Source organism: Podarcis filfolensis (genome assembly GCF_964270895.1).
Source record: "Podarcis filfolensis genome assembly, chromosome: 13".
In the NCBI taxonomy this organism is placed as follows: Eukaryota; Metazoa; Chordata; class Lepidosauria; order Squamata; family Lacertidae; genus Podarcis; species Podarcis filfolensis.
Window position 1 is genome coordinate 1201718 of NC_139615.1, and position 14662 is coordinate 1216379.

The window sequence follows — 14662 nt, forward strand, 5'->3', positions numbered from 1 at the left end:
TCTGAGTTGGACGGGGCACCCGGGGGCCATCTAGCCCAGCCCCTGGGTGCAGTGAAGGGGTGACCGCTGAAGAACCCCTAACAGGTGTGGCGTCCACCCCCTTCCAAGGTCATAGAATTGTGGCGTTGGAAGGGGTCCTGGGTGGCTCCTCGTGGCCAGAAGCCCCCCCCCCAGCAACACCCTTCCTGCCTCCCCCTGCTTTGTCTTCCAGTCTTTTGCTGACTTGCCTCACCGGCCGCTGCTGGTGGAGCTGACGGTGGAGGAGGGCCAGCGGCTCAAAGTGATCTACGGATCCTGCGCCGGCTTCCACGCCATCGACGTGGACTCAGGAAACAACTACGACATCTATATACCAGTACATGTAAGCCTGGCCAGCGGGCGGAAGAAGGGAGCAGGCTGTGGGGGTTGGTTGGTGGGCCTCATTTAAGCCTCCCTCCTCCTCTTCTCCTTCTCCTTCTTCTCCTGCCCCAGATCCAGTCGCAGGTCACCCCCCATGCCATCATCTTCCTGACCAACACCGAAGGGATGGAGATGCTCCTTTGCTACGAAGACGAGGGCGTCTACGTCAACACCTACGGGCGCATCATCAAGGACGTCGTGCTGCAGTGGGGGGAGATGCCCACCTCTGTCGGTACGCCTGGAGCAGCAGGGGGTGCGCAGGGTGGGGGGCCTGCAGTCTAGATGCTGAGGGGGCTGCAATGCAACAGGGGAGGTGTTGCAGCTCTGTGCGGTGTGGGGCACCTTTCCTTGCCGAATGTCCCAAAGTCAGTCTCCAGCAGCAGCCTCACAGAACCATGGAATTGTAGCACTGGAAGGGGACCCCCAGAGTCATCTAGTCCAGCCCCCTGCCTTGGTGAAGATTTGACATTTTCATCCCCAAAAAGTTTTTGATTTGAGTTTCTACTGAAATGAGGCTGCATTTTAATGTTGTATTTTGATCTTGTTTTTAAGTTGTATTTTAATCAATTGTTTTTATGCCTGGTGTTAGCCGCCCTGAGCCCGGTCTTGGCTGGGGAGGGCGGGGTATAAATAAAATTTATTATTATTATTATTAAAGAACGGCAGCTGAAGCATTCCTGACAGATAGTAATCCAGCTCTTGCTGTCACAATTTTTCCCCTCGTGCTTAGTTTTTTCCCTGATGTTGAAAGACGAATCTGGGCAGTAGATCAATACAGTACAGTCATACCTCGGGTTACAGGCGCTTCAGGTTGCGCATTTTCGGGTTACGGACGCGCCAAACCCAGAAGTAGTGGAACGGGTTACTTCCGGGTTTCGGCACTCATGCATGTGCAGAAATGCTAAATCGTGCTTTGCATATGTGCTGATTTGCGACCCGCGCAGACGCGACGCTGCGGGTTGCAAACAGATGCGGCCCTGCGGGTTGCCTCCCGCACGAATCACGTTTGCAACCCGAGCAGCCACTGTATATAAAAGCAATAAGGTGACTGGTGTGTTTCTGAGCCATCTTCAAGGGCAGCCCCATGCAGAGTGTGTTTCAGTACAGTGGTACCTTGGGTTAAGTACTTAATTCGTTCCGGAGGTCCGTTCTTAACCTGAAACTGTTCTTAACCTGAAGCACCACTTTAGCTAATGGGGCCTCCCGCCGCTGCTGCGTGATTTCTGTTCTCATCCTGAAGCAAAGTTCTTAACCCAAGGTACTATTTCTGGGTTAGCGGAGTCTGTAACCTGAAGCGTATGTAACCTGAAGTTTATGTAACCTGAGGTACCACTGTATTCTAATCTGGAAGCTGCCAGAGGGTGGTGGCCGTGTCTCCTGGGCCCCAAAGGGGCTGCAGCTGGCAGAACAGCTGGGGCTGGGCAGAGGCTCTCCTGGCCCCCGGGGCATCCCGTGACAGTTGCATTCGGGACCCGTTACTGAGCTGCAGCCGCTTGCTGTCTTCCTTGTGGGCTTGGGACACACACACCCCGTGCTCAACGAGGAAGACTCACGTGTCCCCCTTTCTCTCCTCCTGCCCCTCAGCTTATATCTGCTCCAATCAGATCATGGGTTGGGGCGAGAAAGCCATTGAGATCCGCTCGGTAGAGACGGGGCACCTGGACGGCGTCTTCATGCACAAGCGGGCACAGCGCCTGAAGTTCCTGTGCGAGCGCAACGACAAGGTGGGTGCAAGTCGCAACTCCTGGATCGAGCCCGGCCGGACTCCACTTTGAGCAGAGAGCTGGGGGCCGGCGGGGTGTGTGTGTGTGTGTGTGTGTTTTATTGTCTCAAGGCACAACTGTGCCATCCCAGCTCGCTCTACATTTGCTGCTGCCTGCAGGGTGGAAGAGATACCCGGAGAGGAGGGGGCGCTCGTGGCTGACCCTCCCCCTGCCAATCTCCTCTTCCTCTTTGCTGCATCAGTCATCGGAGCCAGCTAGCATGGCCACTGGGAGGGACACTGCTTGACTGCAGAGGGACTTGGGGGGAGTGATTCCTGACCCCCACTGACTGCCTGCTCTTCCTTCACGTCCTCCTTCCTTCCTTTGTCCCTCCCTGCAGGTCTTCTTCGCCTCCGTTCGCTCTGGGGGCAGCAGCCAGGTCTACTTCATGACCCTGAACAGGAACTGCATCATGAACTGGTGAGGGCAGGGGGGCTCGCCCCAGCCCGCCCCTCCTGCTTGCCCCACTCCGTGGCGGTGGGGGGGGGGGGAGAAGGAGGAGGAGGGTCTTGTCAGATGCCCCGCCTGAGCTCAAGACGACCCAGAGAAGACCATCCCGTGAAAGTGAAAGCGATGCCTTGGCGGGTCACTTCTCAGTCCCGCCCTCCCCTCCTCTCGGCTGCCCTGGGGGGGCCTCGGCGCCCCCATTTAACTCTTCTGTTTCTGATAGGAAAGAAGTCGGGTGCATGGCTGGGGTGGGAAGGGTCCAGTCCTAAAAAAAGCCGCCATCCCTTGCTGCCTCTCGTGGTGGTCCCACTTCAGGGCGGTTGGGGAGGGGCGTGGGGAGCGATGCCTAAATTCCCCCCCCCCTCCTCGTCCCAGAATTCAGCAGTATTTCAGTGTCCCATAAAGGATGGGGGGGCGTGGAACGGCCTCTGGGGCAGGGTTTTATTATCAAAGCCAAATCATGTAAATAAAAGCAGCTGGGAGTCCCGTCCGCCCCCCCTTTCCTATCTTCCAATCAGAGGAGGAGGGAAAGCTGCAGCTCCCCACAACTTATGGGGACAGGGTGTGGGGAGTAGCGGGGGGGCACTTTTGCGGGGGAGAAAAGAAGAGGAGGAAGTGTGGATATTCTCCCATTCTGAGCCATTTCCCCCATGGCCCTTGCAGGCAGACCTCTTTGGCTATGTGAAACTCACCCCCCACCCCCAAAAATAATCTTACAGCACGTGGCAAGCATCTCCACCTGCTGGCGTCCCCCCACCCCTCTCATATCCATGGGGAAGTTATAAGGGACTGAGAATGAGGTTGCCTCCCCATCCTGGCTCACCAGTAAGTTTCGGGGGGCAAAACCGCTGGCCCCTCCCTCCTGACCCGCCCCCCCCCCCGCCCGACCAGCCAGCCATGGGACGTGTGTTGGATGTATATCAGAATTCTCTCCCGCCCCCCAGCCACCCATGGGGGGAGCTGTGTATATTTTGCTTTAATTATTCCTTTTTGTAATGGCAATTAAGTAATTAACTAACAAAGCACTTTAACTGGGCCCACCTAATCAGGGTGGTTAGTGGATTGGGAAGGGGGAGCAGGAAGCTGGGGGGGGGGCTTGGCAGTGTCTCCCCCCCACCCCAAACCCTGCAAGGCCTCTTCAAGGCAGCTTTTTCCTTCCCAGGGTGTTGTGGGGGAGACAGGAGGTGAAGTTGGCTTCTTGCCTAAGCAGAAGCAAACAGCCTGTCTCCCTCCCTCCCTCGATTCCTCACTGGGTTTGGGGCTTCCCATGGGGGGCGCTGACGGCCGGCTGCTGGAGAGAGGCGGGGGCCACAAGGCTAGATCCCCTTGCGCAACCCTCTCCCGCCCCCCCCTTCCTTGGGCAACTTTGGTTTCTTGTGTATTTTCGCTTGCGTTTGTATATAACCCTCCCGGACCCCAGCGTGGGCGAAGGGAGCAGCCCCCCACCCCACCCCGCCCTCCAGCAATCAGCGGTGGCCTTGGGATGATGATGATGATGATGAAGACAACATCTGTTTAATAAAAGAACCAAAATCTGTGAGTCCTCCTCGCGTGGCTGTCTCTCTTTTCCCAGGGCGCCCAGGTCTCTCTATCCTTCCACCCAGGAGGAACCTGGAAGTGGCTCTTGGGATGCTTCCAAGGGAACGGGGGCAATTTGCAAGCCCCCAGCTGCCTCCAGCCCACCGGCTGGTAAGCCGGGCGATCTCCAGTCCTTGGCTCAGCGTGAAACCTCAGCATTTGGGCTAATCTACTTTATTTACATCTAAACCCACGCGGAGCACTGCAACATGGCTCCCTCTCTCTCTAGCATCAGACAGCAAAGAGAAAAAGGACAGAGGACAATAGTCCCACTTCGCGGAACACAGGAACACAAACATCCTGTCTCCGTCACTTCCCACTCTGTGAAAGACAACAATCCCATGACTGCAATCACAGAGCAGGAATTCTAACAGGCTGTGCTCTGCCTGCAAAGACAGAGGCAGCAAGGCTTCTGAATATCAGTTTCCGGAAACCACAGGAGGAGAGATGGGCTCTTGCGCTTGGACCCTATTGCAGGTTTCCCAAACGAGTCACCTGGTTGGCCCCTGTGATAACAGGATATTAGACCAAATGGGCCAGAGACCCGACCTGGCAAGCTTTTCTTACATTTAGAATAACATTACGTTGCCGCAGCTGCTCTGGGTGGCTTCCAACAGATATAAAAACATAATAATAAAACATCTCACATTTAAAACTTCCCTCTACAGGGCTGCCTTCTGGTGTCTTCTAAAAGTTAGTTGTTCATTTCCTTGACATCTGGTGGGAGGGCGTTCCACAGGGCGGGAGCCACCACCAAGAAGGCCCTCTGCCTGATTCCCTGTAACCTCACTTCTCGCAATGAGGGAACCGCCAGAAGGTCCTCGGAGCTGGACCTCAGTGTCTGGGCTGGACGATGGGAGTGGAGATGCTCCTTCAGGTGTACAGAGCAGAGGCAGCAAAGCAGTTCTGATCCGCGAATTGCTGGGAGAAGCAAGGCCAGCTGCCTTACCCTAGTCCGGGATCAAGGCAACTTGCTCATTTCCCTGGCAGACCCCGCTAAACCCGCTAAGACCCCGGGACTCTGAGACCAACACCCTCTTCATTTCCCAGGCAGTTCCCTTGTAAGTTACTCGGAGAGTAAGGGCAGCCCGTGCTCCCGTCTCTCCCAGATCTCAGAAGAGCGTCCTGGCCTCTTGGCTCTGATCCTAAACTCCCAGCAGCAGGAACTCCAAGCGTCTGGGCAGGTGGCGGATCCTAAAAAACCCAAGGTTGGCGATTTCACACACACACTCCGGTGGTCAAATTAGGAAACCTTATTCAAAATAACTGGAGTATAGGAAAAGCAGGCAAGTCAGATCAGATCAGAACACACCAGGGCTCTGTGATTCCAAAACTGGACCAATCCTTGCCTATACACAACACCAGAGTTGTGGTTTACTCACAAGGAAGCAGCAAGGCTGGTCAGCTCCATAGAAGGTCCAGTCTAGGTCCCTGGTGGTGGGACAAGCCTGCGAGGGGAACTCAGCTTTTATTATTATTTTATTTTATTTATTTGTTTATTTACTTACTTATTTACTTATACCCCGGCTAACAAATTTAAAGCAATTAATGCAACAAAAAAACACAGCATCAGATACAGTATAAAACGTGAATAACAATAAATTCAGAATTCAAAAATCAATTTAGGGGGGAAATCCATCCAATAAACATTAGCGAGTCACCAGGGCTAGCTGGCTAAATGAGTCCTATTTGGGCCAGCAAGGAGGCCAGGGGAGAATTAGCTGTGGGATCCCAGAGCAGGTAATCTTCATAAAAGGGGAGGAAGAGGAATAAAAGATCAGGCTAAGTTCAGTTTGAAAGCCAGGCGGAATAGCTCTGTCTTGCAGGCCCTGCGGAAGGAAGTTAAATCCTGCAGGGCCCTGGTCTCCTGGGACAGAGCATTCCACCAGGTCGGAGCCACCACTGAGAAGGCCCTGGCCCTGGCGGAGGATAGTCTGACTTCCTTAGGGCCCTCTAAACTATGGTTCTTCATGGACCTTAAGGTCCTCTGTGGGGTAGACCAGGAGGGGCGGTCCTGTAAATATGAGGGCCTTGAGCCTCCTGGAAGGAGCGACCGCTGGCTCTTTCTGACCATCGAGATCTGTAGCCCAGTTGCTCAGGTCCAGAATGCCGCTCAGGTGTGGGCAGCTCAAGGAGCCCCCTTTATTTTTTGTATTACATTTGAAGAGGCTGGGAAGGAAGGAAAGCAACTGGTGGGCTGAGAGGAATGGTGGGGGGAAGATCAGGGCCTTTCTTCACTCCCCCCAAAACACACTTCTCTTAGCATTTCACCCCTTAAAAATCCTTTATCCTCCTGCAAAACCTTGGCTGTTCCCTGCAGCCTTGCAACGTTGTGGGTGCCAAAAATAAGAAATGGGAGACCATTATATATCTATCGTTAAGCGCCTTTATAGAGCTATAGGTGCTTAACGAGGGGATGGAAAGAAGAGGCTGCGGAAGGGAGATCCTGCCTAAATGTGGGGTGCAGGGCAGAGGGGCCTGGCAGTGACCTCTGCCCAGAGGGCAGGGTCTGAAGCACTGGGTTCAAATGGCAAGGAGATTCCAACAACCTCGAGAATAACTTCCTGGCAGTGCCAGCTGACAAGAGCCGTTTGGCAGTGGCGCAGAAGGTGGCGGGCTCTCCTTTTTGGGTGGGGGTTTAAACAGACGTGGGGTGGCCACCACCTGCCAGGGATGCTTTAGCTGTGTGGTTCCTGCATCGAAGAGGGTTGGACAAGATGACCTTTGGGGTTCCCTTCCAGTTCTGTGATTTCCCCACACTCTGTTGCCAAATATAGATTTGCTCCAGTCCTTTTGAAACAGCTCGTCACGCCAATTCCAGATCTTACCCGTCAGCTGTATTCAACCATCTTTATCTGCCAATCTTCCAGTGTAGGAAGTTCCAGCTGCTTCTATTTCTGGGCCAGAAGTATTCTTGCAGCCCTTGTGGCATACATAAACAAATTTACATCTTTTTTTTTTTTTAATTTCCTCACCAATTAACCCCAACAAAAATGTCTCTGGTTTTTTTACTAAAATTATACTTAAATACCTTTTTCAAATCATTATCTAGCTATTTTACCTTCTACGTGGCACCGAAGCAAAACCTTTCAGTCTCACAATTTTGGGGACACATTCCTGCTCCTTGCAAGTCAGCCCATTGCCCCCCCCACCAAAAAAAACCTACTATCTACTCTTATTCAAGAACTGGGCCAGACCCTTCAAAAAGGCACCGATTCATTCTCAAATGGTCAGCGACCACTGGGTTTATAGAATCCTAGAACTGCTGAAATTAAAAGACGTCTGCTCCTTGGGAGAAAGGCGATGGCAAACCTAGACTGCATCTTAAAAAGCAGAGACATCACCTTGCCAACAAAGGTCCGTATAGTAAAAGCTCTGGTTTTCCCAGTAGTGATGTATGGAAGTGAGAGCTGGACCATCAAGAAGGCTGATCGCCAAAGAATGGATGCTTTTGAATTCTGGTGCTGGAGGAGACTCTGGAGAGTCCCATGGACTGCAAGAAGATCAAACCTCTCCATTCTTAGGGAAATCAGCCCTGAGTGCTCACTGGAAGGACAGATCCTGAAGCTGAGGCTCCAAGACTTTGGCCACCTCATGAGAAGAGAAGACTCCCTGGAAAAGACCCTGATGTTGGGAAAGATGGAGGGCCCAAGGAGAAGGGGACGATGGAGGATGAGATGGTGGGACAGTGTTCTCGAAGCTACTAACGTGAGTTTGACCAAACTGCGGGAGGCAGTGGAAGACAGGAGTGCCTGGTGTGCTCTGGTCCAGGGGGACATGAAGAGGCGGACACAACTAAACAACTAAACAGCAACAAGAACTGCTGAGCTGGAAGGGACCACCAGAGTCATCTAGTCCAACCCCCAACCCCTTGCAATGCGGGAACCTTTTTTACCCAACGTGGGGCTCAAACCCACGACTCTGAGATGGAAGAGTCTCCTGCTCTGAGATTGGTTTTCGCAGGGAGGCATCCGAAGCAGTGGAGGTGAGTTCCTCTGACCCATTTTTCCGGCTGCAAGCTATAAGTTTATAAAATAATGCATCGCCTGAATAAAGTCGCTAGAGAAATGTTTTTCTCCCACATGGTCATGGCATGAAGCTGAATGCTGGAAGGTGCTGGGCAGGTAAAACAAAACCCTTCTTCACAAAGTGCAGAGTTAAGCTTATGGAACTCCCTGCCACTGGAGGCAGGGAAGGCCACCAACCTGGATGGCTTTAAGAAAGGATGGGACAAATTCATGGAGGAGGAGAGGGCAGCCGATGGCAGCTGGACAATAATGCTTGGGAACCCCAGGATGGGGGAGCGGTTGTTATGCTCAAATCCTGCTTGCTAGTTTCCCATATTGGGCATCAAGTTGGCCACTGCAGTGGCGAACCGTGGGGGGTGCAGGGGGGGCCGGCCGCACCGGGCACAACATCTGGGGGTTAGGGTTAGGGGGCGTAAATCCACGGGTTAGGGGGCGCAAATCCACGGATTAGGAGGCGCAAATTACTTGCCTTGCCCCGGGTGCTGACAACCCACGCTAAGCCACTGGGCCACTGTGAGAGCAGAGTGCTGGATTTGGTGGGCCCCCTTTGGCCTGACCAAGCATGCTCTCTCTATGTTCAAACTGTGATTGTGCCCCCCCCCCTTTTAGTACATATCTCTATGTGCGCATGTGCATATGTGCTTAGAAAAAAAACATTGGTACAGTGGTACCTCGGGTTAAGTACTTATTTCATTCCGGAGGTCCGTTCGTAACCTGAAACTGAAGCACCACTTTAGCTAATGGGGCCTCCTGCTGCTGCCGCGCTGCCGGAGCACGATTTCTGTTCTCATCCTGAAGCAAAGTTCTTAACCCGAGGTACTGTTTCTGTGTGTGTGGTTTTGGAGCTGCACGTTCAGGGGAAAAACAATGCTGTCCAGGGTTGTAAAGACTGCGGAGAGAACAATTGGGTGCCCTCTTCCCACCTTGGATCAAATCTACGCTTCCAGGTGCCATAGGAAAGTGGCAGAGATAGCGCAGGATAGTGCGCACCCCGGAAATGATCTCTTTCAGCTTCTGCCTTCTGGAAGAAGGTCCAGGGTTATAAAGACTAGGACCAGCCGCCTGAGAAACAGTTTCTATCCAAATGCAATTTTGGTTCCAAACGCAGCATGAGGAGTCTCTACAGTATATTGTATTTTAAAATGGGGTTTCAGAGTTTTTTAGGGGTTTTGAATGTCTTAAGTAGATTTTTCAATTTCATTGTTCTGTATGGGACAATGGCAATAAAGATATCGTATCGCATCTGTAACCTGAAGCGTATGTAACCCGAGGTACCCTGTACTTATTCCAAAATATACAGCAGTTCATACCCATTACAAAGCATATTTTTTAATAAAACACTGAAATAAAACAGCTATCTAATCTAAAAAAGAAAAGAAAGGCAGAAAGAAGAAAAGAAAATGAGAGAGAGGAAAGCAGGAAGAGGAGGAGAGAGAAGAGATTAAAGAAAGATAATATGAAAGGACTTCTGGTTCTCTGTCCTGCAGCTAAATGCAGTATCCACTCAGAAAAATCCAGCCATTCTATCTTCTGGAATCCACTTTTTATTTTCACTCTTCAAATCCTGATATTACAAGTTCATTTTCTCTTTTCATGCAAAAAGACCCTGCCTCTAAATGGAACGGCCTCCCTCCCTCCCTCCTTCCTTGGAGGTTTTTAAGACGCTTGGGTGTCCATCTGTCATGGATGCTCTAGCTGAGATTCCTGCATTGCCGGGGGTTGGACTAGACGACCCTAAGGGGTCCCTTCCGATTCTACGATTCTCCATCCCTGCACTCGCAGGGGGTCCCTTGGCCCTCGGACCTCCCTACAAAGTGGCGGTGCCATGCTTCACCCGCACAGCCCCAATGGCGTCTTGCCCGCGATCCAAGCTGTAGGCAGAGGGCGCCCGGCCTCGCCTGCGTTGCCAGGGCCACTTTTGCGTTGGCCCCGGCAGGCTAACGAAGAGCCAGCTGACGTGGCGGGAGGGGGCGGCCTCAAACACCTTGCAGACGCGGTAGGTGCGGGGCATGGCGAGAGGACTCTGCGCCTGGGGCCGCTCCAGCTGCCACCCTCGGGGAGCGCCCATCTTCTGCAGCTGGCGGTACTTGACCAGCCGGGGCCCCGGCCCACCTCCCAGGGCTGGGCGCTGCAAGCTGGCACACAGCCACCCCAACCAACACAGCAGAGCCAAGGTGGGCAGCACCGCCAGTGCCAGGCAGGCGGCGTAGAGGACCAGGCGCAGCAGGCAGCAATGGGCAGCCAGCCAGCCGGCCCAGGTCCTGGGCGACCAGTGCCAACTCCGCTGCGGGGCTGTGGCTGGCAGCAAGGAGCAGTGGCAAGGGGCGGGAGGAGGGCAGCGACTGGGAGCAGGAGTGTTGAGAGGCGGCAGGGCTGGCGAGGCCGCGGCACTCGGCAGAGGAAGGGAAGTGGCAGCCATCGCCGACGGAAGGGCTTGGAGAGTTGATGCGGGCAGCAGGCGACTTGTGGAAGGGACTGGCTCCGGGGTAGAGGCGAGAACAGGACCGGGAAGGTTTCTTGGAGCCGTAGTGGGGACACGGGAAGATGGTGCGGCGGGGCTGGGAGCAAGTGTGGCGACCTGCGTGGTCGGTGCTGCGGTGGAGGGTGGGGTGCGGACACGCGTGGTCGGCGCTGCAGTGGAGGGTGGGGTGCGGACACGCGTGGTCGGTGCTGCGGTGGAGGGTGGGGTGCGGACACGCGTGGTCGGCGCCGCGGTGGAGGGTGGGGTGCGGACACGCGTGGTCGGCGCTGCGGTGGAGGGTGGGGTGCGGACACGCGTGGTCGGGGGCGCGGTGGAGGGTGGGGTGCGGACACGCGTGGTCGGCGCCGCGGTGGAGGGTGGGGTGCGGACACGCGTGGTCGGCGCTGCGGTGGAGGGTGGGGTGCGGACACGCGTGGTCGGCGCCGCGGTGGAGGGTGGGGTGCGGACACGCGTGGTCGGCGCTGCGGTGGAGGGTGGGGTGCGGACACGCGTGGTCGGGGGCGCGGTGGAGGGTGGGGTGCGGACACGCGTGGTCGGCGGCACGGTGGAGGGTGGGGTGCGGACACGCGTGGTCGGTGCTGCGGTGGAGGGTGGGGTGCGGACACGCGTGGTCGGCGCCGCAGTGGAGGGTGGGGTGCGGACACGCGTGGTCAGTGCTGCGGTGGAGGGTGGGGTGCGGACACGCGTGGTCGGCGCGGCGGTGGAGGGTGGGGTGCGGACACGCGTGGTCGGCGGCGCGGTGCTGGAGACCAGTGTCGTGTGGGCAGTGGCGTGGGGCTCAGTGGTGGCGGCGCCCCCTTCCCCTTGGCCCCCGTCGCTGTCTCCCTCGGGCCCCTCGCAGTGCGCCTGGAAGTGCATGACGGGGCGCCCCTTCTCGGGCGCGGGCGCCTGGCACTCCACGCTCTCGGGCTTGTTCTCGGTGATCTCCTTCCCGGGGCCTTGCACGCGAGTATACACGCTGGTCTCGTACTCCAGGATGTAGTCGCGCAGGTAGACCAGCGCGCAGTCGCACACCCAGGGGTTCTCCGCCAGGTACAGGTAGGCGAAGTAGTTCTCCTCGGGGAAGAAGCCGTCGGGCACCCTCTGCAGCCGGTTCCTCTCCAGGCGCAGGATCTCGAGGTTGCCCAGCCCGGCCAGCAGCCCCCCGGGCAGCTCCTCCAGCAGGTTGTCGGCCAGGTCCACGTCCTTCAGCTTCTGCAGCCCCTCGAAGGCTCCCTCGGGCAGATCCCGGATCCCGTTGCCCTGCAGCTCCAGATCCTCCAGGGCGCTCAGGGCGCTGAATCCCCCCGCCGGCAGCCGCGAGAGCGCGTTGTGCGCCAGCGCCAGGCGCTTCAGCGCGGGCATCCCCCGCAAGGCGGGCAGGCTCTGCAGGCCGTTGTGCGACAGGTCGAGCTGCTGGAGGCCGGGCAGCGAGGCGCCGCCGGTGTCCAGGGCGCTCAGGCTGTTGTTGGACAGGTCGAGCTCCACCAGCGCGCTCAGGTGCTGGAAGGAGGCCAGCGAGACGCGGCTCAGGCGGTTGGAGCCCAGCAGCAAGATGCCCGTGTCCGGGGGCAGCGCGGCGGGGACGGTGCTCAGCCCCTGCCCCACGCAGCTCACCTGCAGCAGGTCCTTGATCTTGTTCATCTCGGACTCGCAGGGCGGCGCGGCGTCGGGGGCTCCGGCCGCGGCCACCAGGGTCGCCAGAAGGGCGCGCAGGGCGCAAGGCAGCATCGCTGGGGAGATAGCAAGGCAGTCAGTCACAGAGGAGCCAACTCCAGGGGGGGCTTGGGCGCCCAGAATAATATAATTGGGGGGGGCGGGCACCCACAAAGTCAGTGGGCAAAGCTGGTGGTCTTGCCTCCAAGAGAAACAGTTCAGCTCCCCCGTCCGCAGCCAGCCCGCGAGGCCCCCTTTCCGTGGGGGGCTCGGACACAGAGGCAGAGTCTCTCCGTCCCCGAGTCCCTCCCCAAAGAGAAGGGGGTCTCGCTGGCTGCAGAGAGGGGGGCAAGAGGAGCTGCCACCTCTGGCCGCTGCAACACGGACCTGCGATGCCACGGATACATGCCTGCTGCACATGGTGCGAGTGACATTGCGCACACTACGTGCGCTCCTCCCTGACCTTTTTTTATGGGGGGGGGTGTCTCTGGGGCTTCCTGCAAGCAGCTGCAGAAGCATCATTGCCGTGTCCCCCGCCCAGCCAGGACTTGCCCACCCGAGCGTCCCGAGGGGCAGGCCAGGGAGAAGGGCCTCTGACGTCAGAGCAGGGGTAGCAGGGGTCCTGTGAGCCCCCGAGCCAACTGCATTCTCTCTCAGAGAAGGTTTCCCAACAGGCAATGGAGGGAACTATATTCCACCACACCACGGAATTTGAAGGGACCCTCAAGGGACATCTAGTCTAGCCCCCTGCTATGCAACCAAACATTTCTGCAAGCGATACCGAGTTAGGGTGGTTTGCTTGTCGATCTCTCTCTCTCTCACGCACGCAAACACTTTCCTTTGGGCTGATGCTGTTCGCCAAACTGGATGGAACCTCAAATGTCCAGATGCGCCCCAAATTCAGCTCGGCTGGATTGTGACCTTCCAAGCAGAAACCCCGAGGGAAATGGCTTTGCGGTGCCTCTGCGGGCGACCCAGAAACACAGGCTGGCCTCCTGGGGAGGCGGGGGGGGGGGCGCGTCTTCAGGCTCCTGGTCTTGCCTATTAATTCCAGTGGGAAGCCCCAGGAAGCTGGAAACCCAACAGCTGGAATAAGGGGACTCCCTGCCCTGGGACAAAGGGGGAAGCGAGCCTCCTCTTCTGGCGAGGAGAGACAAAGCTGGATTTAACGAATCTCTTCTGCCCCAGGAGGGGTGGGGAAATTGTGCCCCTCCTCCCGCTCTTGCTAGACTACAGCTCCCATCATCCCTGACCATTGGGGGCCCATCTGTCCTGGATGCTTCAGTTCAAGTTCCTGCATCTCCGCGGGTTGGACTAGATGACCCTCGGGTGCCTTTCCAGGGCTGCAATTCTACCTTCACCTCTGTTCCAAAACAGCTGCGCTGGTCGCCCGTTTCATTTCCGGGCCCAGTTCAAGGTGCTCACACTGTGGTTCCAAGCCCTGAAATATTCAAACCCCCAAACACCTGAAAGACCCCCCTCACTCTCTCCAGACCCTCTCAGGTGCTGAGGGGAGCAGAGGGGGCCCCTCACTATTCCCTCTCTCCTTGGAGCCTTGGTGGGGGGTGACATCCCGGGGGGAGAGGCCTGCCTTCTCTGTGGCGGCCCCTGACCTGTGGAACTCCCTGCCTAAGGAGCGGCGCCTTGCCGAAGACTCTCATTCTCTGGCTTGACTTCTTTTGACCCTCGAGGGCTATTTTTCATGACCTGCCTTATTTCAGTGGTGGGTCAGTTACTTAAAGTCGTTTTTAATTATATTGTGTTTTGATGCGTCCCGGGACCTTAGGATGAAGGCTGGGTAATCAATCAATCAATCAATCAATCAATCAATCCTGACTGCAGAACAAGCACCCCATTTTCCACGGAGCGAACCACAAGCTTTCTCGCCACAGCTAAGAACATGGTTTCCCCTTCTCGTTCCAGCCTGACGAGGAATCCTGTTACACCCAAAAGCTTGCCCACTGCTTTTCCGGCCGGGTTGGCAAGAGTAGGCCGTGGGGTCTTCCAGCAGAACTCCCTCCCCTCTGCAAAAAAAATAATGTCTTCCACACACCCTGAATCTTACCTTCCTCCTCTGCTTCTCCTGGGCACACTCAACGCCTTGCTCGCTCTCTCGCTCTCTGGCACCCTGACTCGAACCCACAGCCCAATCTCCTGCGCCCTGAGCAGCGGAAGACCCTCTGTGGTTTCCTGAGCCCCCACCGCCCGCCTCCCCTTCCAGCACCCTCCCCAAGGGAAAGACAACACTGGGACTTTCCTAGGAGAGGAACTGAACAGAAGTCTGCCAGCCCCAGATTACTGCGTCCTCCTCTGGTTGCCTCGCCTCCAAA

The 14662-nt window shown here is 56.4% G+C and overlaps 2 protein-coding genes and 1 long non-coding RNA gene across 13 annotated transcripts in view; 2 read left to right on the forward strand and 1 right to left on the reverse strand.

The window, feature by feature from the left end:
- Positions 1-4152, forward strand: part of MINK1 (misshapen like kinase 1) — a 54789-nt gene extending 50637 nt beyond the window's left edge. For all 10 annotated transcript variants that reach the window (XM_083580771.1, XM_083580773.1, XM_083580775.1 and 7 more), the window contains 4 exons: positions 212-361; positions 472-631; positions 1984-2123; positions 2503-4152. In XM_083580771.1, the coding sequence (XP_083436897.1) occupies positions 212-361; positions 472-631; positions 1984-2123; positions 2503-2586 (534 nt within the window). In that variant the 3' untranslated portion in view covers positions 2587-4152. The remainder of the gene's footprint in view (positions 1-211; positions 362-471; positions 632-1983; positions 2124-2502) is intronic.
- Positions 4153-6956: 2804 nt separating this feature from the next.
- LOC310747053 lies at positions 6957-11272 on the forward strand. The gene is made up of 3 exons (XR_014540876.1): positions 6957-8554; positions 8739-8790; positions 9998-11272. It is a non-coding gene; the product is annotated as an uncharacterized lncRNA (long non-coding RNA).
- On the reverse strand, positions 9793-14540 carry LOC310746791 (uncharacterized protein). 2 transcript variants are annotated; one of them, XM_083580897.1, is made up of 3 exons: positions 14398-14540; positions 11262-12409; positions 9793-10793 (listed from the first exon to the last, which is right to left on the reverse strand). In XM_083580897.1, exons 2-3 carry the CDS (start codon positions 12405-12407, stop codon positions 10023-10025), a joined length of 1917 nt encoding a protein of 638 aa, XP_083437023.1. In that variant the 5' UTR covers positions 12408-12409; positions 14398-14540; the 3' UTR covers positions 9793-10022. The 2 variants fall into 2 exon arrangements, with proteins under 2 accessions (XP_083437023.1, XP_083437022.1); XM_083580896.1 differs by having other exon boundaries at positions 9793-12409.
- Positions 14541-14662: the final 122 nt, after the last annotated feature.